Source organism: Sander vitreus, chromosome 11, assembly GCF_031162955.1.
Source record: "Sander vitreus isolate 19-12246 chromosome 11, sanVit1, whole genome shotgun sequence".
NCBI classification, from domain to species: Eukaryota; Metazoa; Chordata; class Actinopteri; order Perciformes; family Percidae; genus Sander; species Sander vitreus.
Window position 1 is genome coordinate 18,107,724 of NC_135865.1, and position 26,450 is coordinate 18,134,173.

At 40.9% G+C, this 26,450-nt stretch overlaps 2 protein-coding genes across 4 annotated transcripts; both read right to left on the reverse strand.

Annotated features, from left to right (window-relative positions):
* Positions 1–1,868: 1,868 nt before the first annotated feature.
* Positions 1,869–8,988, reverse strand: acp6 (acid phosphatase 6, lysophosphatidic). 3 transcript variants are annotated; one of them, XM_078262049.1, is made up of 11 exons: positions 8,864–8,988; positions 7,434–7,659; positions 7,181–7,309; positions 5,849–5,979; positions 5,593–5,672; positions 5,415–5,502; positions 5,110–5,242; positions 3,114–3,214; positions 2,896–2,988; positions 2,637–2,802; positions 1,869–2,538 (listed from the first exon to the last, which is right to left on the reverse strand). In XM_078262049.1, exons 2-11 carry the CDS (start codon positions 7,650–7,652, stop codon positions 2,404–2,406), a joined length of 1,275 nt encoding a protein of 424 aa, XP_078118175.1. In that variant the 5' UTR covers positions 7,653–7,659; positions 8,864–8,988; the 3' UTR covers positions 1,869–2,403. The 3 variants fall into 3 exon arrangements, with proteins under 3 accessions (XP_078118175.1, XP_078118177.1, XP_078118176.1); XM_078262051.1 differs by having other exon boundaries at positions 8,892–8,987; XM_078262050.1 differs by lacking the exon at positions 8,864–8,988 and adding an exon at positions 8,448–8,531.
* Positions 8,989–12,670: 3,682 nt separating this feature from the next.
* gja5a (gap junction protein, alpha 5a) lies at positions 12,671–23,741 on the reverse strand. Its single transcript, XM_078262052.1, has 2 exons — positions 23,499–23,741; positions 12,671–15,316 (listed from the first exon to the last, which is right to left on the reverse strand). Exon 2 carries the CDS (start codon positions 15,214–15,216, stop codon positions 14,056–14,058), a length of 1,161 nt encoding a protein of 386 aa, XP_078118178.1. The 5' UTR covers positions 15,217–15,316; positions 23,499–23,741; the 3' UTR covers positions 12,671–14,055.
* Positions 23,742–26,450: the final 2,709 nt, after the last annotated feature.

A 26,450-nucleotide genomic window follows, 5' to 3' on the forward strand; every position in this document is an offset into this window, starting at 1 on the left:
ATTAAATATGAAGGATTTGATTGTGAACACAACCAAATAGACAGAATAATTGCATCAGCAATCAGATACTGGCATTGGTGCCGCATTGGTCAACCTTTAAAATATACAAAGTATTCATACCCCTTGACCTTTTTCCATATTTTGTCACATTACAACCACAAAGTGGTGCATAATTGTGAAGTGGAAGGAAAATGATAACATGGTTTTCAGTTTTTTTTTACAAATAAACTGAAAAGTGTGGCGTGGAAAAGTATTCAGCCCCCCTGAGTCAATACTTTGGAGAACCACCTTTCACTGCAATTACAGCTTCAAGTCTTTTGGGGGCATGTATCTGCCAGCTATGCACTTCTAGAGACTGACATGTTTGCCCATTCTTCTTTGCAAAATAGCTAAAGCTCAGTCAGATTGGATGGAAAGTGTCTGAACAGCAATTTTCAAGTCTTGCCAGAGATTCTCAATTGGATTTAGGTCTGGATTTTGACTGGGCCATTCTAACACTTGAATATGCTTTGATCTAAACCATTCCGTTGTAGCTCTGGCTGTATGTTTAGGGTCACTGTCCTGCTGGAAGGTGAACCTCTGCCCCAGTCTCAAGTCTTTTGCAGACTCTAACAGGTTTTCTTGTAAGATTGTCCTGTATTTGGCTCTATCTTCCCATCAACTCGGACCAGCTTCCCCGTCCCTGCTGAAGAAAAGCATCCCCACAGCATGATGCTGCCGCCACCATGTTTCACGTTGTGGATGGTGTGTTCAGGGTGATGTGCAGTGTTAGTTTTCCGCCAACATAGCGTTTTGCATTTAGGCCAAAAACTTCCAATTTTGGTCTCATCTGACCAGAGCACCTTCCTCCACGTGTGCTGTGTCCCCCACATGGCTTGTGGCAAACTGCAAACGGGACTTCTTACGGCTTTGTTTCAACAGTGGCTTTCTTCTTGCCACTCTTCCATAGAGGCCCGATTTGTGGAGAGCACGACTAATAGTTGTCCTGCGGACAGATTCTCCCACCTGAGCTGTGGATCTCTGCAGCTCCGCCAGAGTTACCATGGGCCTCTTGGGTGCTTCTCTGAACAATCCTCTCTTTGCCCGGCCTGTCAGTTCAGGTGGACGGCCGCGTCTTGGTAGGTTTGCAGTTGTGCCATGCTCTTTCCATTTCCGGATGATGGATTGAACAGTGCGCCACGAGACGTTCAAATCTTGGGATATTTTTTTATAACCTAACCCTGCTTTAAACTTCTCCACAACTTTATCCGTGACCTGTCTGGTATGCTCCTTGGGCTTCATGATGCAGTTTGTTCACTAATGTTCACGCTAACAAACCGCTGAGGCCTTCACAGAACAGCTGTATTTATACTGAGATTAGATCACACACAGGCGGACTCTATTTACTAATTAGGTGACTTCTGAAGGCAATTGGTTGCACTGGATTTTATTTAGGGGTATCAGAGTAAAGGGGGACTGAATACTTTCGCATGCCACACTTTTCAGTTTTTTATTTGTAAAAAAACTTTTTTTTTCCACAATTACGCACCGCTTTGTGTTGGTCTAGCACATAAAATCCCAATGAAATACATTCACATTTGTGGTTGTAACGTGACAAAATGTGGAAAAGTTCAAGGGGTATGAATACTTTTGCAAGCCTCTGTACATATTTTAGTGTAAGAATAAATTGCAGCAATTATTTGAACTTCTAAGGAAAAGGCTGATAACACTGTAGTTTTCTTTTCAACAAATCCCCAAGAGAGAAATACATCATACAAACAAGTATCACCTGTGAAGGCAACCCTGATATAGTGTATTCCTCTGTGCCATAGACACTCCACTATTGTCTAAAAACTATTATACACATACAGGAGTATTTCATTGCAATGGACACGGGCACTGTAGTTTATTTTGAGTCAATCATACGTACTGTCCTTGTGCAGCAAATACTTACTAGAACACCACATTTCTACCAATCTACAGCTGAAAATAGTCCCCAACATTTGCACAATTTACTAAACTTTAAAACTAGTGTCCAGCTATTTTAGCAAATGACTTAGACTTTGAAAAATGGAGGTATGTATTTGTATCTCCTGAAGATTTATGACTTGAGAGGGGGCAGACTTTGTTGGTTTTAGTCTTTTTGGGGGTTGTTGACAAATTATTCTGCACTTAAACTTGTCAATAGACCATAACAATTAATCTACCTGATTGGAACATTTTACTGCCATGGATACATGGAAATCATGAATTCTGAAAAAAGGTGGCTGTAATCCAGGACTCCCAAGAAAGTTTCCCCTGGTGATGGTAGCTGGATGGAGTGAGAACGGAGGATGTAAAAAGAAAAGAAAAAAGAAAATGATGCATGGTAACTGTCGGAGTGTAATGCCATTGGTAGCACTGTGCTGAGCTGTGAAGGTTTGTTCAGGGTTCGGTCAAGCCCTCTGTGCTGTTACAAAGCGAGTGGTAGAGTTCAGAGCTCAGGGAGTATGCTGAGAGGACTTGTTTGAACTCCTCCAGGGGGCAGTAGACTCCACTACACCCTGGTATAAGTTGATCCTATAGAAAGACAAGCAACTTAAGAGTAAAACACAAGGGGTGGAAAATGCAACAGCTCATCAAATAAACATAAACATAGACACATTCTCACCCCCTACCTCGCCTACGTATGACACTTTAACAAAGGACCTGTTGGTCTGCCGGTGTTGGTGCAGCTCCAGAGTGATATCGGCAGCATATGGTGGCCATCTCATGTCAAAAATCCCCAGAGACATCAGACAGGGTATCAAAGTAGTGTCATGTGCAGAGTACAAAAACAACTTCCTGTTTGAGAGAGGATTGCAACAGTAAACCATTTAAAGACCAAACACAATCAAGTTCGTGCAACAAATGGGTGACCATCCAGAGATGTCCAACCTTTTTGGCTCTGATGAGATGTCCCCTAGTTTCTCCTCAATGTTGGCCAACAATGTCTGCAGGAGGGGTCCCACACACAGCTGTAAGTTCTCCCTGTCAAAAACGAAATGAGAATGAAAAACGAAAAAGAATGAAAGGTGGCCTCTTAAACTCAAAACAAATGGTCTACATCACATCGGAGATAGTCTACTATCTCTGCTGACTTTGTTGAATCTAACCTGTTGCTGGGTTCATACACATGGTAGATCATGTCCACAGCTCTCTGTTCCACTTTATTCCTCCAGGTGTCCAGCACTGATGGGCAGGGCAGGCCGTGCGTCTGTTAATGTGCAGAGACTTGACAGTCAGTATCAGCTCTGCTGTTGAGCAATACAAACCTCAAAAAAGGAACTTACAACACCTTATTCCAGAGCTGTCATTTTATTATGAGTAGGGCTGTCAAACGATTAATTTTTTTTAATCGCGATGAATCGCTGAAGTTCTATAGTTAATCGCGATTAATCGCATATTTTATCACGATTAAAATTCTATTATTTTGCATTTCAGAACAGTTTTTAAGTACATATTAACAATGGAAAGCAATTCTTACCAGTGTATCTTGATTGGGAATCAAATGAATTCAAAGAAAGTTACTTTATGAACTTGATTTTAAGATTTAAAATTATTTATTTACTGTAAACAAAAGAAAAATGTGTGAATCTGTCATTATTGCACAATTCCTCCAAGTACCTAACTAAAAAACTAAAAATCCCTATCCTTACCAGAGTCAATATAGTGTAAATAATGTTGATTACTCACTGACGTCCAGTGATCACCGGTTAATGAGACAGCGTTTGCAGCACCTTGCAGCTGTTCAGTGTGGCTGCTTTCTCCGTGTCATACAGGCTGTGTGTCCGTGAAAACTACTGTCCCCGTCGACGGCAACGAGACAGGTCAACCGTAGTACATCTTTAAGACCCGAGTCCTCTACGATGCTGACAGGTCTGCAGTTACTTGCCACCCGTTTTGCAAGAGCTGTAGTCATTTTTTGTGATTTGGTTTCATCCACAGGTCGGCAAGTAGCATGCTAGCGGTAGCATCACGTTAACTGAACTGTATGCTTAGCTCCGTAGGTGGTAGCTCAAGCTTGATGTGCTTCGGTGATATTTTAATTCGGCTTTACACAATGTGCTTTCGACTTGTCTACGAGCCGTCCGGGAGTTTTGGAAAATAAAAAACTCTATTCAGGATTTCATTGCTGCTGTGTTTCTCCATCATGCCTGCAGCCTGCAGCAGCAGGATGTGTGTACGAGGAAGTGGCAGCTTGATGATAAGTAACGGTGCTGCAAAGGGTCAAAATAGTAGCCTGTCAGGCACGACGCAAAGCTGAGTGAAGTGTAAAATAAATTAACAAATGCCGGCATGCGATTAAAAAAAATTGGTCGCGTTATGCTTGGCCCTTAATCGCATCGCGATTAACGCGTTAACGCTGACAGCCCTAATTATGAGATCATTGTTTCCCATTTTTCCCTTCAGTTATTTTCCAAAATAGTTTTTATTGTGGGCAACTTAACAGTAAAGAGGGCGTAGATTTTAAGCAGTGACAGTAAAACCTACCAGTAGCTTTATTTTCTGTTTATGTGGATTTTAGACGTACTGACTCAGAAATGTGCTGATTTAATTTGTCTGCTAGTTTGAATTAGTTGTAACTGATGGATCCGAACATAATCAGCCCGATTGTTAGGTAGGGCTTCAGTTCACTTGGCTTTGGCTGGTGAGGGAAAAAAAAAATAAAAAATCAGCAAATACAGAAAAGGCCAAAAAAGTCACCCCTTCTTCTTATTTCAGATCTTGTGGTGGCCCCAGTGTGCACACTTACAGTAAAATATGGTTATTTGAAGAAAAAAAAAATGCCCCTCTAAAGTCTGATATACAATTGATCATCCAGTAATGAATTTCATTCACTGACTGAATTAGAAATGATTTTAAGATATCTTCAATTACAGCCATGAGTAAATATTGTCAATGTTTAGACTCAAACCATGCAGTTATTTTAGCTTGTTAAAATCTCTAGAAACTTGATGAACTCTGTTGTGGAGTTTCATCTTGCATAACTAGCAGCTTGCTGGGTTTCCGCTTCAAGCTAGGCCAAGTCTTCATAATAATCATATGTATTCTGATAGCTTGTGGTGAGACCTAATAAAAGTCATATGAATCATGATGCGGCGGTGTCACCTCTCTGGCAACCATGTCGTCCCTAATGAGGATGAAGTCAATGTGCTGGTGAGCAGCAATGCCCAACGCGCTCTGGATGCTCTGCAGATCTGCTGCAATGTCTGGCAGCGTGGACGACTCTGCCCAGCGGTGGCTGCACAGAACACACACAGTGTCAGCCTCAAAACACAGACACACCACGACAACCTGTCAGAGGCATCTCAACTGTGCTAATCACTTTGCACAACACGTTATTCTAGATTTTAGTTTTGGGTAGCTAGTGCAAAGGATGTTTGAGGCCTGGTATGGAAATATACTCTACGTACCTGGCAAGGAGTTTGAGCAGCTTGCATCCATGGTAGTTAGGATACAGGATTTCAGATTCTGCCTCCGTTGTTAATATAGGCACAATTTCTTTGAGTAGGACAGATAAATATAAAAACAGATTTGATGAGATCCAGAATAAAACAAATAACATCATGCACATGTGGATTTCTACCCTACCTTGTTGTTTTTGCTCAAACAGCCCTGCTACCAGGCACTTGGCAGATTCAATGGTCCTTACAATGTTAGTGGAGCGCACACTAAATATGAAAAAAAAAAAAAAAAAGGTCATGGAAGGCAGCCAAGTTCTAAATAATTAAGCATTTAGGCTGAAACAGTATGTTTTGTAATACGCTCATAACCAAAATGTATCAAAACTGCAGTGTGCAGGATGGTGTTTGTGTTCTTGCTACCCTTCACAATTTGCAACACTTACTAGACCTCAGCTGGGCTAAAGGTTGAGCTAAGGAAAGGAATCTCCTCAATGTATCTCTTCCTCAGCCTCTTGCCTAGCTCATACAGCTGCTGCATGCCCACTGTGGTCAGCTGACCGGGGAACGTGCCACCCTGCCAAGTGACACAAACAGGATCAGCTTTTACTCACAGATGTGGCCTAACAAACACAACCTGCGATGGCATGCAGGAATCCAGAGCGAATGTGATTCAAGGATGGCAGGAGTCCATATTGTCCGATTTAGCTTTCTATGCTAAATCCAGGGCAGTAAACCTCTTTTAGCAGAGCAGCACAGGAATCTATCTCTATGGACACACTGGCTGGCAAACATATATCACTGGGAAACTCTGCACACAGTTCAGTGGCATTACAGTGAGGAGTTGAATAAATGAATCCGCTTTAATGTCATCTATAAGGCTTTGTAATGAATCCTAGTGGCCACTAGAGGGAGAAAGGCTTCTGAATCCACAAGGTACTTCACATCTATGAAGGGCAAGAACATCCAAATAGACTATAAAAACTATTTGATCCCAAATCAGTTGCGATTACACACAGGTGATCGTATTTTATATATAAAACAACAGGCCTTTACCACAGCAGCTATAAACTTGTCAATGACTTGTCTTAGTAAAGCCCCTTTCACACATGCACTGTAAACCTGAAATTAGCAATTAGCAAGCAACAAGTGAGCGGGTTGACGATGTTTTATGCCACACATGCAAAACCAGAAGAAAACAAACACCCAAAGGTGAAGAATCAGGGTGATTTACATGAAAACGGCAACGAAAACGTCTAAATGGAGAGACGACGAGATCGGGAACGTCTGTCGGTAAGAGCCGACACAGAAATGGTCAGAACAGCAAAAGGTTTGGTTGTTTATGACCAAATAATGACTGGCTCTGTGAAGAGGTTCCGTCATGTCCTGTCTGTTGCACACTCCACCCAGCGCCACTCCTAAATCAAACGGAATATTTCCAGTAAGTGAGAATGCATGTGACACGGACAATCTCCTGTTGTGTGCTACATGTGTAACTCCGGACTATGTCGGGACCAATTCCTCGGACATAGTCCGGAGTTCATATGTGAAAAAGGCTTAAGTAAACTGTGCCAGATTGCACAAGGCCCTGGCACATGCACACCTAAATTGAATGACATGTTTCCAGTTGCTACAGGTCTAAATGTCCGCCGTGAAAAAGTACTGTATGTAATTGGCTATTCTAACGCCTTTTACCAGGAACCAAGTACACAAATTTGTTTCCATTTAGCTCTTTTCTTGTCTGACCGAACTCAACAGCACAAAGCACACATACTCACGTTCAGTATGTTTTTCCGATAGCTGTCTTCTACAGGAGCTGGGGGTCTGGGGCCACCATGAAGATCTGTCACTTCATAGTTGATGTGTGTGTGTGCTGGAGGCTCCAAGAGCGTTGGCACCCATTGGGCCTTTGACGAGACAAATGTGCCCAGACAAATAATTTTTATTATATACAGATATTATGTGACACTACATTTGTTTAACGCAGACAAGCACTAAAGTAGTTGATTAAATGCAGAAAAAGAGTTTTACCTCTATCACATCAGGTATTGACTTCAGTGGTGTTCGAGCGCCATGTCGGAACAGGACTTGGACCAGTTTAAGTTCATAGTGAGAACTGAGATTTGTGTCAGCAGATGAGCAACTGGAACCAGCCTGGTCCGGTTCAGTCTTCTTCTGTGACCACAGTAGTGAACCAAAAGCCATTGACATCGAACCTAAAACACCTGCTTTGGTCCAAAGACTCCTCATGGCTGCGCTGTGAACAAAACAGACACATGGTTTTGGTGTCTGAATTAACTACACATGCATTAGGGTTAATAGTAAGAGGAAGATTAAGAGAACTTTTTTTTTTTAACATGACAGTAAAAAATAAATAATTTCAGTAACAATCCATGTACAATAACCCTGTCACACAAACATACAGTTATTAACAATGTAAACAATATCATCACTGTCAAATACAAATCTATACGAACTGTATATACTGTCATATCCACCTACCTCATGTATACAAACAACCTGTTACATTAATCACTCTATATTTATTCCAGCACATTTTGCACTCTGCATCATTAGACTATTGTCTTACTGTCTACACATAGTATTGTTGTTGTTTACACACCTATATATAATAGTAGGACAGAGAATATTGATAAGACCCCCCATCACAACTTTCTAAAGAGCAATTTGACATTTTCATATTACGTGTTTGGTTTGACCAACACTCAAAAACCCAAAGAAATTCAGTTTATCACAAAGACGACAAAACAGCAACATATACACATTTGAGGAGAACCTTCAGCATTTTTGCTTAACAAAACGCCATAAATGATAGCTAAGTCAGTTATTAAAATAGTTGCCGAGTAATCCACTAACGTTAATCCTTTTATTTTGGCGAGCTGCTTTTTTAAATGACCGATTAATCTACAGATTACTTTCTCTATGAAATGCCAAAAATTGTTTATTTTATATATAACGTATAACTGTTTTAGCTTTACTTTCAGCTAGCTACATTACTAGCTAGCTATGCATTGATGTACTAACCTGATATACTGATACAACTAAACTTCATGTCAAGTCCAACGATGTCAAGTATGAAGATGCTGATGACTACTAACACTAACGTTACCTACTTCTATTTAAATATTTCCTCACTCGTGAAATATATTAAGTTAATATGACCTAGTTGTGCCATAAAACTCCCAAATACTGTAAGATAAGGACTATTCACACTACTGATATCCTGAGCTAGCCAACAGACATTGCTTAACTCGTTTCACCACAAACTCGTTGTTAACGCTACATGAAGCACGTTAAGAAAACACCACTCGGCACAGGAGAGCTAACGTTAACTCTTTCAAAACTAGCTAACGTTGTAATAACATGAAGTTTGACCTCCGTCTTAACAGTAAACCTAATGCACCATTATGTAGCTAAATGACGTTAACTAACGTACTTACTTTCTGAAACGAAGTTATTCTAACTTACTTCTCTCGATAGAAAACACACAGTGTTTAGTAAATGATAAATTCACTTGTCATTCGGCAACTCTTGCCATCGCTTCAAGCCAAAGGACATGTCGGGAACTGTAGGATTGCAAATACCACCCTACAATATAAGTAAATGTGATAGTTACGACGATGTAACTACATTTCCCGACATCCATATCACAGGCTGATCTTTCTTCTTCTTCGTTGAAAAGATTTGCTGTAGGCCTACAGGAGCTGCATCAAAGTGTGCTGCTGCTGGAACTAAATCTATCTCAATTTCTGTCACAATGTTCAGTGTTGTTTGTTATCCCAAGCAAATTAAGAGAAAATGTCATCTTGTAATTATTGATGACAAAATCACAATAAATCATCTACTATATATCCAGGGTCTGAATTAACTGCCACTGTGACAGGAACATATTCATATATTAGAAATGTTATCTGTCACTTTTAAAATCTAGTGGGCCTATGCACTAAATGAAGGAATTACATATATATAATTGAGACATTTTGATGTAAAGAATTATGTCATTCAATGTTCGACATATTTACACAAAAAACATTACATGCATGGTAAATTCCAGTGTTCAAATTAGCCTGCCATGTGGCTTTCTGGGGAGCCCTATTTTTCAGGGATGGAGTACTGTACACATGCACACGCATTCATTGCCTACGTGCAAAATATAGGCTACTTGGCTATCAATAGGCTACATTTCAATTCATAGAGAGAATATTTAGCCTGGGACAACAAAGAAACAGAAAATTCACAGTTGTAATGTTTTGAAGCAAGACACAGGAATAGCTACAGGAACTTCACTTGGGTCTTGAGGAGCTGCCGTGTTTATTCATAGTCAAACTGAAACTTACACTGTTCAGGCTACTATCGATGCCTTTTGCACGTTTGAATTGTAGGCTACCTTGTTTTTTATTCATATTTTTACTCCACTACATTCCAGAAGAAAATATGTATGTATTTTATTCCACTGCATTCATTTGACAGCCACGTTAGGCTACTAGTTAGCAAACATATTATAAGCTTATAAATTATTGTTGTAAAAATAGTAAGTGATAGTCCAACATTGTATGTAATGCTATATACAACTCAGAAAGGACATTTTGCTGCTTATACTCAAGCTAAATTTTGATTTAGTTTTTATAAATTAAAGGGGTGGTTCAGAATTTTGGATATAGGACCTCATTTCAAAGTTAGCCAGTGTGGTATTTATCAGTGGAGACCGTTTTCAACACTTTTCATACAGTCCTTCCAGTTGCAGAGTTCGTTGGTGCTAGGCTAGCGCAAGTCAACAGTATCTGCTAGCCTGCCATTAAAAACAGCCTTACCCACTCCACAGTACACCCGAGGCAAATAAATTATAACGCCAGACTATCGATGTAAATGTCTGCTGATAAAATAATGTTAGAAATAAAACTACCCTTGCATCTCAATGATCGCATTACATTTTGAGGGACTAGTTTCTCAGCAGCAGCGGAATTTTACTTTGCTCCGGTTAGTAGTACTGCGCCGTAAAGTAAACAGAGAAGCGCATCGGCGGAGACTATACTCAAGTGGTGAATGTGTAATGTGTAATAACTTTTGGTAGGCTACTCTAGCTAATAAAGCTAGCCCCTTTCATAATGTTAGCCTAGCTGCTACTGATAGATTGAGACTGACGTTAGTGGAGATAATGTTACAGTTCAATGCATTGTGTTGATTCCTTCGTGCAATGTACTCTGCTTCTGTAGCAATGAGTGACAGCGGCAGGTAAATAAACTTGCTTTCTCGGTAGCCTAGGTAATATTACTCCGCCGCTGCTGTAGCCCTCGCTACCAACTACAGGGAACAAAGTATTCTATTGCAATGCGATGCAAGGGTAGTTTTATTTCTAACATTATTCTATCAACAGACATTTACATCGACAGTCTGGCGTTATAATTTATTTGCCTTGGGTGTACTGTGGAATGGCTAAGACTGTGTTTTTAATGGCAGGCTAGCAGTTACTGTTGACTTGCGCTAGCCTAGCACCAGCGAACTCTGCAACTGGAAGGACTGGATGAAAAGTGTTGAAAACGGTCTCCACTGATAAATAACACACTGGCTAACTTGGAAATGAGGTCCTATGTCCAAAATTCTGAATACTTCTTCCACCTATGAATAATACTGAATTACTGAATACTTCTTCCACCAATGAATAATACCCACCTTCCGTCTTGAATGCAGATTTTTCTAATTTGCAAGCTCTAAGGTGTCAATCAATTGAAATAAATCTCATACAATTACAGTATTGTCCAAAACAAGACCGCATGAGAGACTGAAAACTGAGAAGCAAATTCCATCTTAAAGTAGCTACGAGGAACTTTTAAATGTTTCTGAAACTGTGTAATTTTCCATCTGATGATCATAAATGACCTGTAACAGCAAACGAGACTAACAGTAAAAAGAACGCTTTTTTTTTTTTGTAAAGTTTTATTATGCCTCTGCCTGGTCCGATTTTTCCCGCAAAGTCACAAAATGATTTACGGCAGGCAGAGCGGCTCTACAGTCACACATTCTAATGGGTCACAGATTTCGGTGAAACACCGGAAAAGCCTGCGTTTGAGTATCCAGCCAGGTAAAAAGCAGCAGGAGATTTGTCCTGCGCCCAGTTTGGATTTATCTTCAGTTTGTGTTTGTGTTAGCCTACTATTTTCTTTTTGAACCTCTGTAGCCTACTGGTGTGAAGCGTCCTTGGATTTCATGAAAGGCCTATGTTAATCAAAGTTATTATTAGCCTATTATTATTACGTTGGTCGCTACAACAAACTCTCACTAATACTTTGGCTCGTCGTGACACAGTAACACCCGGTTTAGCTCACAATACATCCAAAGTAGGCTAATTTAGGCTACTGTATGCACCACTTGAAACACAACGTTGCATCGGTAAAGTATTCTCTTATTGTAAATACATTATTTTCTGTCTGAGCAAAAGATTTATTGCAACTATATGACCTCCCAGTAATGCTAACTCTAAAAGATCATTACGACAACCCGACAACCGGTGTGGGAAAACACTACCGCTTTTGTCCAAAGGGGCCGCTAGAATCAACACAAACTGAAAGTTCCTCGTAGCCACTTTAAATGCTCATCTTGGTTAGACTTTTAAATAAATAAGGAGAGCAGACAACAAGTAGCCCTACCAGTGCATAAAAGCATCCCATCAGCTTTACCCACAGAGAATAGAGTTTATTGAACAGCACTATGTCATCATCCAGGCTACTGTTCTAATAGCCTATATATGTTCTATATAGCATAATCTTATACAGTGATGATGAAATGAGGGTAACTTTACAGAGGTGAATCTGATCTGCAACGAACAAACAAAATGGCAGCATCTACTGCAGCTTTCGACTCAGCTTGTGACAGACCAATTTGGATATCAGCGCTCAGCTTCCTGGCAGAGATGGCGAGTTTGTGTAAATACTGCACAGCCTCTCCAGTCTGTCTCCTGCAGGTCCTTTCTGGTGAGAACAGACTGGTAAATGCAAGTGGTGATAGGATTCTCATCGAATGCAGGAAACCCTTCATCTATACTCTTCAACATCTCTTCTTATTCATTTCAATTTAACCTTTAGTTTACAGCATTTCCGGATTTGCCACAAGGTTTTGATATGGTACAAGTTGGTTTAAATGTAAATTCTCTCTGATTTAGTAAACATCTCACTGTGTTGATGTTGCATAAGAACTACTTGAATTCATCACACACCTTGAGGAAAACAGAGCAGATTGTACAGTTGATGATTTATTTATTTGTGACGCGTTAGTGATGCCATTTATTACATAAAGGTATGTGTGAAAGAACCAAAAAAGATGGACAAGATTTCTGTACTTTAAATGCTATTTGCTGTAGGAAATATGGAGAATTAAACCCCCATTTGCAGTGGATGCTCAGTTACAAACTGCTGTCATACACAGCCTGTTCAATTATTCTGCATATAGTAAGAACAACCGGAAATGAAAGGAAATACATTCAAAGACATTATAACTAAATCATATATTGCATAAAGACAAATTCACTATGTACACAATGGCTCCAGGAGAGAACGGAAAAACATAAGTGCAATGTTGCCATCTAGTGGCCGGATCTCCTCATAACAGCATCCAAGCAGGACCTCTTCCTTTTCTTTTCCATGGAATTCCTTTTAAAACAGGCTACATTCTCTCATTCTACACACAAAGGCAAATATATGTCAAATATGTAACTAATTTAACAGTTTTACACTCATTTTCTTTTTTTAGATCGTAAAGGAATTATTCTTGAGTTACATTTTATGTTTGCTGACCTGCGGGTGTTGTGCAATCAGGTTAGCAAGTCAACAGATGGCTTAATCTAAATGTAGAGTCTTGGCAATGGCATTTGAAAAAATGAACATAGAAAACATGTTATATGGAAAGAGATATATTTTCACATGTCTTGTTAAGGCACTTTACCTTGATTCATTGCTGATGCTGCATAAAAACATCCAATTTATATACCAGCAAGCTTCACAGTTTATTGCATATTAAGTCTCTGTTTTCTCTTAATGCTTCTCTATTTTTTTGCAGTGGGGTAAAGAAAACAGTTGGTTCTGTTATCTAAAGTCACAAAATAATTGATATAGTTTAGATTTGTGTCAGATTTTGCTTTCTAATGGTTTCCCTAAGTCATCTTATACCAAGCATTATGCCATTCTCACTTAATAGTCTATTTTTCTCTCTTAATTTTTGGCTTTAACTGTTTAACTACAATATAAAATGTGCAATAGTCAGGTATTACACCTGTTACCCTGTTCTCATTCAAAATTATTTGTCTTTTGCAGTTTGGTTGTCAGTTTTTTTAGCTCTGGGACAGATTGCTTCATAAACACCATCCGCTCGCAGAGCTCACACATGTCAAGTTCATATGGTCCAATCACAGATCTCAGTGTCTCTTTCTAAAGTGGACATTTAGTCCATCTTCTATAGTCAAGTGTCAGACTTCAATGCCAGAGCTGCATAATTAGCCTGTGCTCATGTTATTACCCAGTCGCTCTGCAGTAATCACACTTTAACTCCTCTTTGTGTCTTCCTAAACTGATCTTTCTGTCCCTTCTCTTTGGTTTCAAAGATCACCCCCCCCCCCCGTCTGCCACGCTTTCTGGTTGTGAGTCTATACTGCCAGGTCATCCTGGCGAGCCCGGCTGCTGGTCCCACTGGTCTTGCTCAGGCGGCGTTTGTCCTTAATGTAGCCAGAGTGTAGCAGAGGCGATGCGGAGCAGCTGTTGGGCAGCGCTGTGTGCACTTGGTCGTATCTCAACCTCAGGAAATCTTCCTCGTCCTCCATGTTGTCGCAACTGTGATGCCGCTCTGTGGCCAAGTTGACTGAGTTCTGTTGCAGCGCCATCCTGTTGTTGAAGGGATGAGAGGCCAAAGAGGTCATGGGGTTCATGGAGCTCGGGGCTGCCAGACACTGGCTGAAGTCAGGAGGTGGGGTGCAGGAGGCCGAGGGCAGAGGTGGGCTGTTGGGCTCCAAGGCTGCAGACACGGCCACCGTCACAGCTCTGTTGTTGCTCCTCTGCATCTTCTTGTCGAGTAAACACTTCCTGGCGCTCTTCCAGCCAAGGTGGTAGAGCTCCAACACAGAGAGCAGCAGAGACACACCGGCCACCACCAGCATGAAGACGATGAAGACATTCTTCTCTGTGGGCCGGGACATGTAGCAGTTAACAGGGTTGGGGCAAGGCCAGGCCTTGCACAGGTACAACGCCCTGAGGAACACCCCGTAGATCATGTACTGCACCACGATAAATGTCACCTCCATCACTGTGCGGATCATGATGCTCAGGATGTAAGTCTGCAGCAGTGCTCCTCTCAGGCGAACACGGCCAGTCCCATCAGATGCCATAATATTTCTGCTCTCCCTCTGCTGGATATACTCCTTCTCACGCTCCAGGTCTCCTCTGCCTTCCCCTCTCTCCTCCCTCTCCTCCTTCTCCTCCTGCTCCCTCCTCCGCAGCTTCTCCTCCCTGCGCACAATATGCATGGCGTGGCCCATGTAGATGAGGGACGGCGTGGAGACAAAAACAATCTGCAGCACCCAGTAGCGGATGTGGGCGATTGGGAAGGCACTGTCATAACACACGTTGGTGCAACCGGGCTGCTGAGTGTCGCACAGGAAATCACTCTGCTCGTCGCCCCAGGAGGACTCGGCTGCTGTGCCCAGCACCAGGATGCGAAAGATGAAGAGGACGGTGAGCCAGACCTTCCCGACCGAGGTGGAGTGTTCCTGGACCTCCTCTAGGAAATTCCCCAGGAGACTCCAGTCCCCCATCACTGCTCACAGGCCGAACACACACCTGAGACACAAAGACTGAAGAGGGAGGAGAGAATGTGCGAAAGGAGGGTGCACTAGAGGTGAAAAGGTGAAGTCACTGAGGGGGAGGATGGACAGAGCAGAGAGCAGGGTAAAAAGGAGAAAAGAGAATCACAGACAATCAGTCAAACAGACAGCTGTAGGTCCTCTATATTCCTGCAGATGAAATGACCTGGGCATGTGTGTGTGGTATCATGTGCATAAAAATAGCTTCTCTGCCTGTGAATTGCTTGAGGACTGGACACCGTGGCATGAGAACAACCAATTTCCCATGAGCAAGCAAGAGAGAGAGAGACAGAGAGAGAGAGAGAGAGAGAGAGAGAGAGAGAGAGAGAGTCATGTAAAAGTAAATAACGAGGTTGTTTTAAGAAAAATGACTCAATATTGTATTATGCGTGTTTACATTCCCCATGTCCAACTCCAAATTATGTATGACAGACAGATAGGGTAACAAGCAACCAAGGGGCAAGTCAAAGCTAGGAGACTTTGTCCTTTTAATGCTGTGACCTGGCCATGAGCTGCAATCTTTCTTTTGGACCATGAACAGCAGACTTCACTCACGACAGAACATCAGCTTTGATGTCCACTGTCCTCTGTGACAATAAAAACCTCCTACACGCTCCAATCTGGATCCATCTGAGCGCGTCAATCAGATATATCCCCCTCTCCAGTGTGTGTGTGTGTGTGTGTGTGTGTGTGTGTGTGTGTGTGTGCGTGTGCGTGTGCGTGTGTGTGTGTGTGTGAGTGTGCGCTTTCACCTGCAGCATTAGTGAAAGTTTGGGTAAGACCCAAACATGGTAGTGACAGGCTGGTGAGTGTCAGCAGAGAATGACCCTATAAGGCAGCTCACCAGACAACTTCATGTGTGCCATAACTGACCTCCATAATTGAGGGGTTAAGAAAACCCATCAAACTCTATTGATCTCTGACATCTAAATGCACTATGTACCTTTGCCTACTGCCAGCTTTTACTATGCAATTAGAGATCAAAGACAGATGCGTTATAACATACTGTTAGGAGGGCTAAAAGTAACAGTTTGACATGTTTTTCCAACACGTCACACATCTGAAGTTACTTCCCTACTTGGCATGGTTATAAAAACATAGTATACATTCCTCAAAAGCTGTGAGTTAAGAAATACTGTTATTTTAATGGTGTGCCAGGTAGGAAATACAGTCTAAGCACTACAATCACAAAGTGTTAAAAAAAAAGCCAAACAGGGAGTTAATATTCTCTCTTACCACCTCTCATCTCCCTTCAAGTGTTATCCATGAGCAGTTGCTCCCATAATAAGTTACTCCCATTGTGTAGTCCACTGTGCAGGGCTTTGACTTGCCTGGCTGACACTGACACTAGTTATGTGTGAGAGAGAGATATGGTCTAAATGACCCTCAGTTTGTGTCTCCCCCTCCCTTGTTGTCTCTATGAAGTATATATATGGCATTAAGATGGAAAATCAGAGCGTTGTGCTCTTTATCTGTGAAGCATTGAGAGACGGTAAACATCCCCATCCGAACATGTGGGAGAGGAAATGATCAACCTCTATCCATGCCTAAGGCTGATACGCCAATACATAACACAGGAAAGTTTGTGGTCTGACACTTGTTTTCCAGCATGCACATAATACCCGCTAATGTCAGACTGGTCACATTTGGAGAGCAGTTGGATTCATGAGTTAGTGAAGCGGGTCCTCGTCCCACTCAGGGAACTGGCACGAAGCCCTCCTCGGATAAAGCTGATGATCTTAACTGGAAGTAAATCACAAACAGGCAAAGAGCTGGAGGAGGAAGGGAGTGCGAGTCCAGCCAGCACAATAGCAGGAGGTACACATTACAGCAACAACAATAGCCATGTTCTTACCATCTAACACTGATAACAGGCTTTCCTCACCTGTGCAGACATACATCTCCCCCTGGACTATTTCAAAGTTAACCTTTGAGATAGTCTCTGATTATTTTGAATCATTATCATAACATGCTTCTAAATGTTTAGTATCAAGTACAGAATACTGTGATAGGGATCTAGATGGGAGACAATAAAACTACTTTTGTAAAACAATGTCGTCATTTGTCATCTATTCCTTGAGTGGTAAAATGTGAACTTGAAAAGAGTTGAGGGTTTACTGATCGGTCACTGGTGTGGTGCAATGATATTCAGATCCTTCAGTGGTAATACCACTATGTAAAAATATTTTACTCAAGAAAACGTATAGAAGTATCAAAAGCAAAACTACTAACTTTGCAGAATGGTCCCTTTCATAGTGTCATGTAATTATATTATTATCACTGTTGCATTAACATGTAAGTAGCATTTTAATGTTGTAGCTGGCCAAGGTCATACTAAAAACAAGACTAAGTGCCTACAGCCATGCTATAGAGCTCCATGATTATGCACTTAAACAATTAGCTCAAAGCAGTGCTGTGCCTAAGCTAGCCTGCTAACATACTAATGTTAAACTGGTATAATGTTTACTATATTCACCATTTTAGTTTAGTATGTGAGCGTGCTAACATTTGCTAATTATCACTGAATAGTACAGTTGAGGCTGATGGGAATGTCATTGGTTTTGCTGTTATTTGGTCATAAACCTAAGAAAAATAAAACGATGTACTAGATGAAAAGTCAATGCATCCCGAAAGTTATTACAATTCATCCAGAAGGAAACATGAATGTCTGTACCATATTTCATGTCCCATTCAACAGTCAAACCACATGCATGTGGTGCATGCATACCTCAGGGTGGCGCTAGATGGAAATTCAGGTGATGATCACCAAAGTCAGTAGGATTCATCCTCTGGGCACCATGAACATCTACAAAAAAACTGCACGACAATCGATCCAATCGTTGAGATATTTTCGTCTGGACCTAAGCGGTGGAACGAGCCATGGTATATCATGGCTAAAAATCATATTTTAGAAGCTGCTTAATATTTAAAAGGTTATGCTGTCAAATACATTTAGTTGAGAAAAAGTACAACACTTGTCTCAAATGTAGAGGAGTAGAAGTACAAAGTATAAAGTCTCTATAAAGTAGAAACCCAAAGTAAAGTACCTCAACACTGTACTTAAGAACAGTACTCCCCATTAGTGTAGTAATGTGGTCTGTCAGTCTGGGAAAATACATAAAATAATACATATAGTCAGATCCACCATCAGGAATTACGGACAGGGGCCAACATTTTCCAAATTGGGCCCCTCATCCACACCGTCCAGCACCATAGACCTTAGCATGTGCCCCCCCCAGGCCTTGGGCAATAGTCATCTGTACCCTTTGACCCCCCATGACGGCGGCCCTGCATATAGTACACTAATATTCATACACAGTGGTGGGAATGGCCGATTTTCTTTTTCTGAGAAAAAAAGACAAAGTCATATTCAGACCAGCTGGTGAAAGACAGCGGTCTTAGTCTCTGTCTCCTTCCCTCGACTGCCTCTTCCTGTTCTCAAAGGAAACAATCTCAAACAATATGATTTCCGAAGGACAAAAGGAACAAGGTATTAAAAGGAGGCAGGGGGGCGGAGGGGTTACAGCCGAGCAATTCCAGTGAAGCTGTAAAAGCACCTTTTGCTGTTGGTTGTCTGTCATACCTGTGCTCCTGTTGGCAGTCTGGCAATAACCATGAATTTACCAGGAAACACTGTGCCCTTCACTGAGCGGTCTGGTTTGCCTGTAGACCATCATGGCTGTCATATTTGTTTATAATCTGTGTCAGAGTAATGGACAATCTGGTTATAAGGTATTTCAAAATGGTGAACTGCGCAAATGGAATATTATGCACCTCTGAGTTATTTCTCTTTGACGTTATATCTGAGTCTCTCTCCGCGCGTTTGTTTGTGTGTGTCCCGCACCGAGGAAGAGTGTTGGTGAGAGTTCTATGGGAACAAAGTGCTAGAGAGATATTATGATAATGTAAGCGAAAAAGTAGACTCTGTATGAACTGTAGCCAAGAACTACAGTCATTTCACCACTTCAGTATCAACTCTTAAACGTGGCTGTATTTAAATTTCCAGTCAGATCCGCATGCACTGACCCTAAGCTAGTCTGGATAGTAGCCAGACAGCCCAGAGAAGCGAGAAAGAGCAGCACATGCAAAGTGAAGGCTGCTGCTGTGACTCGCTGCAGAGCAACAGGAATACATGTGTGTTTTCACCACCCTGCAACACAACAATAAATCCTCTGGTCTGTTGGACCGGCCTCAATGTTGCCTTAGAGGGCAGTGAGTCTGGTTTAAGAATCAGCTGCTGATGATTAAATGTCTCTTTTCTAGTCGATGAGTTTAAAAGTTGAACTCTCCCAAAACTAGCTGGTTCCCCACAGCCTGCAGTGTATCCTCAGGCTAGGAACAACAGGGGGCAGGGTTGATTTAAACATTCCTTCAGTGATCTGCACCTTTCAGCACTAAGCCCTGTTTGACAGACTCTGGATCCTCATAGAGGACCAGGATACACTGTTGCTCTGCGCTTTCCTCATAAACACACAGGCATTTAAATGGCGAGGTATACATTTTCTTGGCCTACTTCCCTTTAATGGGACATGTTTAGACTACCATCAGTGGAGGTAACAGTGTTTACATGGTGTTGTGCATTTGTGCAATTGTGGTTTTATGTGTGTCCGAGAGGATGTGCTGGGGATGAAGTACATTTTTCAGCAATCTCCCAAATTATCGCAACATGCTGGCTTAAAAACCACATTACCTGACAAACTAATTAAATCGTTTTCATTAGAAAGTAAAACACAGTAAGAAAACTCATTTATTTCCTCGGAAAATGTCTACAGTATTCAACATATATTCTAGAGGGACAAATTTGACCACACAGGCTTACACTGGAGGGCCAATTTAAAAAAAAAATGTGGAGAGCCAAATGTGGCTGGCTGGCCTCAGGAGATTCTGGAGTAGGACATCTTTATAACTGCATGGCCTGATCATTTGATCCAGATCAGAATTTTCTTTGCATATTGTGACTTTATGGCTGCATTATCGTTGCTTTGAGTGTATTACAATAACAATACATGTAGTTTTGAGAAATGTATTATCTGATACATATGTGTTGAGGTGTGTTTTTATTAACCACTGTTAATGTCGCAATCTCATGCCAGGAGTTTAATCACCGCTAATGTTCTGGTAGTGTTTTTTTTTTTGTTTGTTTTTTTCAAAATTAGGAAAGCACCCATTACTGTTTTACTGCATCTGTTGAATTTTCAAGAAAAACTAAAAAGACTTTAAAAAAAAGAAGTCATAAACATGCTTTTACAACTCAATAAAAACTGCTGAGAAAATATATACAATACTGGTTTATTTTTTTTGATGGACCTCATTCCTTAAACTGAATCTAAATGGCTTTGAGTGAGTAGTTCCATCTCTGGAGAAACATGCTTTATGCGTTATCAGTAATTATACATTTCACAGTCATCATTGCTCTCTGTATCACAAAGTTGGATGGTTTAAAATAACTAATCATCTCATGATATTCATCGATACATCTCTGTTAAAGCTTCCAAACTAATTTATTTCTCTTCCCTCATTGAACTCTTGTACAAGTTAACTACTTAACCTAAGAAGAAATATTTCAGCTGCCCCTTTTAAAATTAAATGACCTGCAAACTTTTCTCAAGCTAGATTTTTTCATTTACCTTATTTGATGTAATGCTTTATGTTTGAAGTTTTTATGACTTTTGTAATTGTTTTTGAAAATTCTATTTGTCACTTGATTGTTGGTTATCTGACTTATTGTTTCTTGTATGCCGTTTGTGTGGTTGTCTGTTTTCCCAGTTCTCTTCTGAAAACGAGACTCCCTGATTGAGTTACTAAGGAAGATAAAACTCTAAATTACAGCTCATATTAAATGATCTCCAAACAAAAAGCCCCTGCCAGGAGCTCTATAACCAAAATATCTTTGCCAGTAACAGTTCACTTTGCGGTGTTGTGACAGCTCAGCAATGTTTCAGTGAACAGCCACAGCGGAGCACGAGGAAAATGTCAATCCAACCCCACAACTGCTCTACGCTAACACATTTATACACAGGTTGCATCAGTCTCAGGATGCCAAACATACCCAGGCGGCAGTTATCCAGCTCAGTGATTGTTATTTTGACTCTGTGATTGAAGCTGTTTCATAATGGAGTGAATAATGAACAAAACCGTAGGGTTATTTATTTCACATAATGTGTCAAGGTTCAAGCTCAAAAGCCATGCTTTATATATGAAGCATGGCTTTTAAACTTGAACTTGAACACATGTTGAGGGTCAATCCCAGTATGCATTGCAGCAGTTGTTTAGCTGCAGGCCTGCAGGGGTGGCGTGCGTACCTCTCCCATGTGTGCCGGGATTACGATCAAGGATAAGCATGTTTAAGTTTAGCAGTATTGGCGTAGTGGAGGGTGAGTTAGGGATATTGTGACCTACAAAGTGGATCTGATGCAGGATGAGGGGGAGAATATCTCCCACTCATGCGAGTCACCTGTTGCCACCACTTGCAAGCCAGCATGGATCTAGGCTGCCATATATCAGTCACACCAGCAGAAGCCGGCGGGCTGCCTGCTACCTTACATGGCTGTCTGGCTCTTCATCTGCCCACTACTGTACACAGACCCACAGCCATGTTATGATCTATTGTTTAGCTGCATATGGCATTTCACTGGAGCCCTCAGGCCAGACAGCTGCAAGGTGTTTCATGGAGGAAAATCTTGACTAACACACTCCCGACTTAAATTCTTGGATGTCTGCTTTTTTTGACGGAGTGACAGATTAAATGTGTGGCTCGTGTTGATCGTTTTTATTTTGGTTTTATCTTTTTATTTTTTATTTTGAAGACTATGTTAGTAGTTAGTGATGTAAATCCATTCTTGGCAATGGACACAATATCATTTGATCAGTGAACCTGTAATTCTTTATCTATTAGTTTACATTAATCACCTGCTGTTTAGCTCGTTATATTTGATTCCACCAAAATATAAAGTATTTTTTATGACTGTGCTGGGAGCTGGGATTCACACTAATGTCAGTGCTGGTTTTTTTCAGTGTTGCTGTTTCTTCAGTTTCAAACAAGAAAACACTGACACAGACTTAGGTAGAAGAACTTGAAGTTACTGAGTCTGAGATTTGTTGTGGATAATCATTTAAGTTACAGCACATTATTGACTTTTTGTAATCTTGTCTAGAATCATATATAATCATATATACTGTAACTCTAGCACAGTTCTGAGGTACTTTTACTTTATTCAAATATTTACCTTTTTTGCTACTTTTCACTTGTACTCTAAAATATTGTGCTTTTTTACAAAATTTGATACCTACGGTTACTTTTTTATTTTTCAAATATAGATGGTAAAACATGTATATGAGCAGAAATAATACATTGTTTGCTTGTGCTAAACTACTCAATAGTATAAAATGAGCAGAATCAGCGCCACCACAGCCAGCACATTCAGATGCTCCTTACATGTTAATGCATAGGTCATAATAATCCAATGGTATGATATATACCAATGTAGCAATAACCAAGGTCATCTTACCTACATACTAAGTACTTTTACTTTCACACTCGCTGATAATACTTCTTCTACACATTTTTTATTACAAGACTTTGACATTGTGATATTGATACATTTACTTAAGTAAATAATCTGAATATTTCTCCCACCACGTTATAGAATTTAAAATAAAAAGATTGCATCAGACTTATCACTGTGTGGCTTTCACCCCCTTAGTGTGCATTTTCCTTTTAGTTCTTTTTACCAATTTTCAAGCATTCACATTTTGGTGAATTGGTTAATACATTTGTGCTTACACATTTTGTCAATTCAGATTAATGAACAACTGTATAAAACAGCTTGTGCCCCTGAGACACCACAGAGGTAACAACTCCTCATACAGTATGTACACATTGCTGGTCGCTCTATGTTTTAAGGTCTCCAGTGCTGTACTTTGTTTGAATGTATGAGATTTATGAGCAGAGAGGCGAGAGAGAGAGAGACAGACAGAGCGAGATGAAAGGAGCGGGAGCGAGTAGGGTGACAGCTGTACCTGCTGGGGAGGACAGGGACTCCAACACACACCAGGCTTCCCATTCCATCGTCCCAGCTCTTCAAGATATCTTCTGCTTCTCAGAGACTTCATCGCTAAGAGTCCACTGCTGCAGTTTTGTACCGGGATGCTCAAAATGTTTATCTAAATGTCTGCATCCTTTTAATCATTCACCTGAATAAGAGCTGTAGTTTTGTGATAATTTGCTGGCTTACCTGCTTTTTTGCTGCAGGAAAGTTGTCTGGAAGGCTGTTTTTTGCTCAAGTAGCGGCTCCTCATCTGATGGGACAATTCTTCCTTAAAGTCAGTGGACAAATGGCAGGTGATGATGCAGAGATGAGCAGACGACCACAGGCTCAGTGCGATGGTGGGACTACCTTCTTCTTCTTGTGAACATCAAAAGGATCTGGCTCTTGAGGATGGCATCTGAGCTCAGCGTCGTCCCAACGCCAAACTGTTAGTCCACTCAGGGGGCACAAGAAGAAAAGCAGGGGCATCACAAGTGAGTGTTTCCCCCCCACGGCCCTCCCTTCTGTCTCTCCTCCTCCATCTCCTCCTCTTCCTCCCCCCCACTCCCCCTTTCTTCTTACATCCATGGTGCTCTATTTTTTGCTGGGAAGCATTCTTCGGCAACGGGAGGGGAAGTGGAATTGTTTTCTGGGATCAATGGCAATTCCGCTCAGAGTAAACGTCCAGAGTGCTCTTATTTACTGTGTGATCCTTTAGGTTTACAGCTCTGTTGTCTGTGCTGTGTTCAGTGCCAGGCACTAGGAAATTCCTACAAAGCAAGATTTAAAAAATGCTTACAAAAAATTAAATTCTAATATTAAGATGCTTAAAGCCCTTCTGTGTTTACCCATGTTTTGTTCTATTGATTCTGAAGTATGTTCAAGCAAAGACAAACTGAAAAAGAATGGAATGAATCTATTAAAAATGGGATTTGTGCTTTATTTTGGAGACAATTCACGACAATATGGATTTCCAGAAGCTACAAATAAACCAGTAAACACAAAAGAAATAGTCATGAAGTCAGGTGTTACCTTAAAGGCTTTGGTGGAAATACTGTAGCTGCTTTGTTCATCTGTTTGTCTCTCTGGCCTCACTCGTCTAAAAAAGGAGCAAGCACAAGGTCTGAAGCCACTTGCTGAAGCTTAGGATGCGAACATAGAGTCACAGACAAAACTCAAAGAGAACAGCTTCCTCCTCTGTTTCTTGTCTGCCGTATAGGGTGTGAGTATTAACCCAGGACAATCTCTCTGCTTCACAGCCTGCAGATACATGCTGCATTATATAATGGGAATCTTTTAGGTTTGATTTCTCCTTGCTGAAGGGCCAACGTGCATTCAAATGGCAGTAATTATGTGGTGAGGGCAAACAGTACATAAGAGCACTCACACACGGACAGACAATTCTAATGTACATTCGCTAATGGTGTGACTTTAATGCTACATTTGCATTGTTCTTTGATTTGGCCAATGTTACATATGTCACTTGTGTCAAATTTACTCTTTTCTTCCTATTTAAGAATTCATTTGGAAGAAATAGTTCAAGATTTTGGGAAATACGCTTGTTGACTTTCTTGCCCAGAGTTAGAGGAGAGGAATGAAACCACTCTCATGTTTGTCTGGTGAATGTAAAGGCAACGCCAGAAGCTTGCTAGCTTATCTTAGCTCTAAGACTAGAAACAGTCACAGTTTGGAAACTATTTCAAACCACATTGTTTCCCTAATTTTAACAAAGTAGTTTTTTTTAAGGCAAACCCCAGTTGTTTTGTGTGTATAAACCTAACCAAACCTTCACCATAGCAAATTAAGATTAGGAAATGTTTTCATTTTTGGAAAGGCCATGCTGTCTTGTCTTGGTATCGGCGTCACAACGAAAAAATTTGCCATACTGAAGGGCATGGACCAAGGGTGTATTTCATCGTTTAATTTAAAGGCTCATTGGGATTTTGTTACCTTGTGACAGAGCCAAGCGAGCTGTATCACCATTTCCAGTCTTTGTGCTAAGCTAACAATTTGAATGTTTTTATTGGAGGTATTGAATCACGTTAAAAGAGAAACCACATTGCTCTCACACCTAACACCACTGTAGACACCTGTATTTTGTAAGAGTGTATATATCAAATAAAATACAAATTAAAGAGACTTAAAGAAACTTAGCTAATCGGTGTCTGGCGGTAAATTCATATGTAATAAACATACATGAGAGTGGTGTCATTTTTCTAATTTAACTCTTAGCAAGAAAGTGAATATGTGTATTACCCAAAATTAACCCAAAACTATTCCTTCATTTCAGTGAACAGTAAAGACACCCCTCATTCTTGCTCTTTACTTAATTGTATTCTCCCTGCTGATGTCATGGCCTATTCAGTGATGTCTACTCACTGAATGGCTAAATTCTCCTCTCAAACAACTGCGCCTTTGACCACGGAGCAGAGAAAATGTTTATGTATAAATAGCAGGAGAAACCAAACCAACCAGGATCTCATGACAAACCCTGCCAGATCTCTGGCCGGGAGCTGTGACCCTGATACTTCATCTCAGCTGTATCCCTCCAAAAATAGTCCATCTGGTTATCTGTTGGATTCATTCTCTCTCTTGCTCTTTCAAGACAAAACTAAGCATCTTTGTGAGGACTGTCTCAGAGTGATACATCAACATGGACTGATGCTAAAACACTTTTTTTCCTTACCCATAATATACGCTAAATAAGGTTGCTGGTCATCAGTAAGAATTTCCTGTGATTTCCGAGTTTCCTTAAACAAAAGTCCATGGAGCACCTAACATCCCCTCAGGCCTCAGTCAGCGACACCGTTTAATGGAGTGTTTGAAGGGATGGAAAAGCTGTTACTAATTCCTAATTATGTAGCTTTCCTCAGTTTAAAGTCTACTCTGACTTTTCCATTGTGCTGCTCATCAGGATGGATTTAGAAGTGGAACAGCATTCACACAGAAAATCAGCATGAAGTGATTTGTAACAAAGAAGTGATGTTCCACGACTTCCCTTAATCTCATCACTTGTAGCTTCTCAGCGGCGGTGCCAGGATGAGGACTGATTGTGTGTGTGTATGTGTGTGTGTGTGTGTGTGTGCGTGTGCGTGTGCGTGTGTGTGTGTGTGTGTGTGTTACGGAGAGATTAAGAGCAAGAGAAAGGAGACAGCAAAT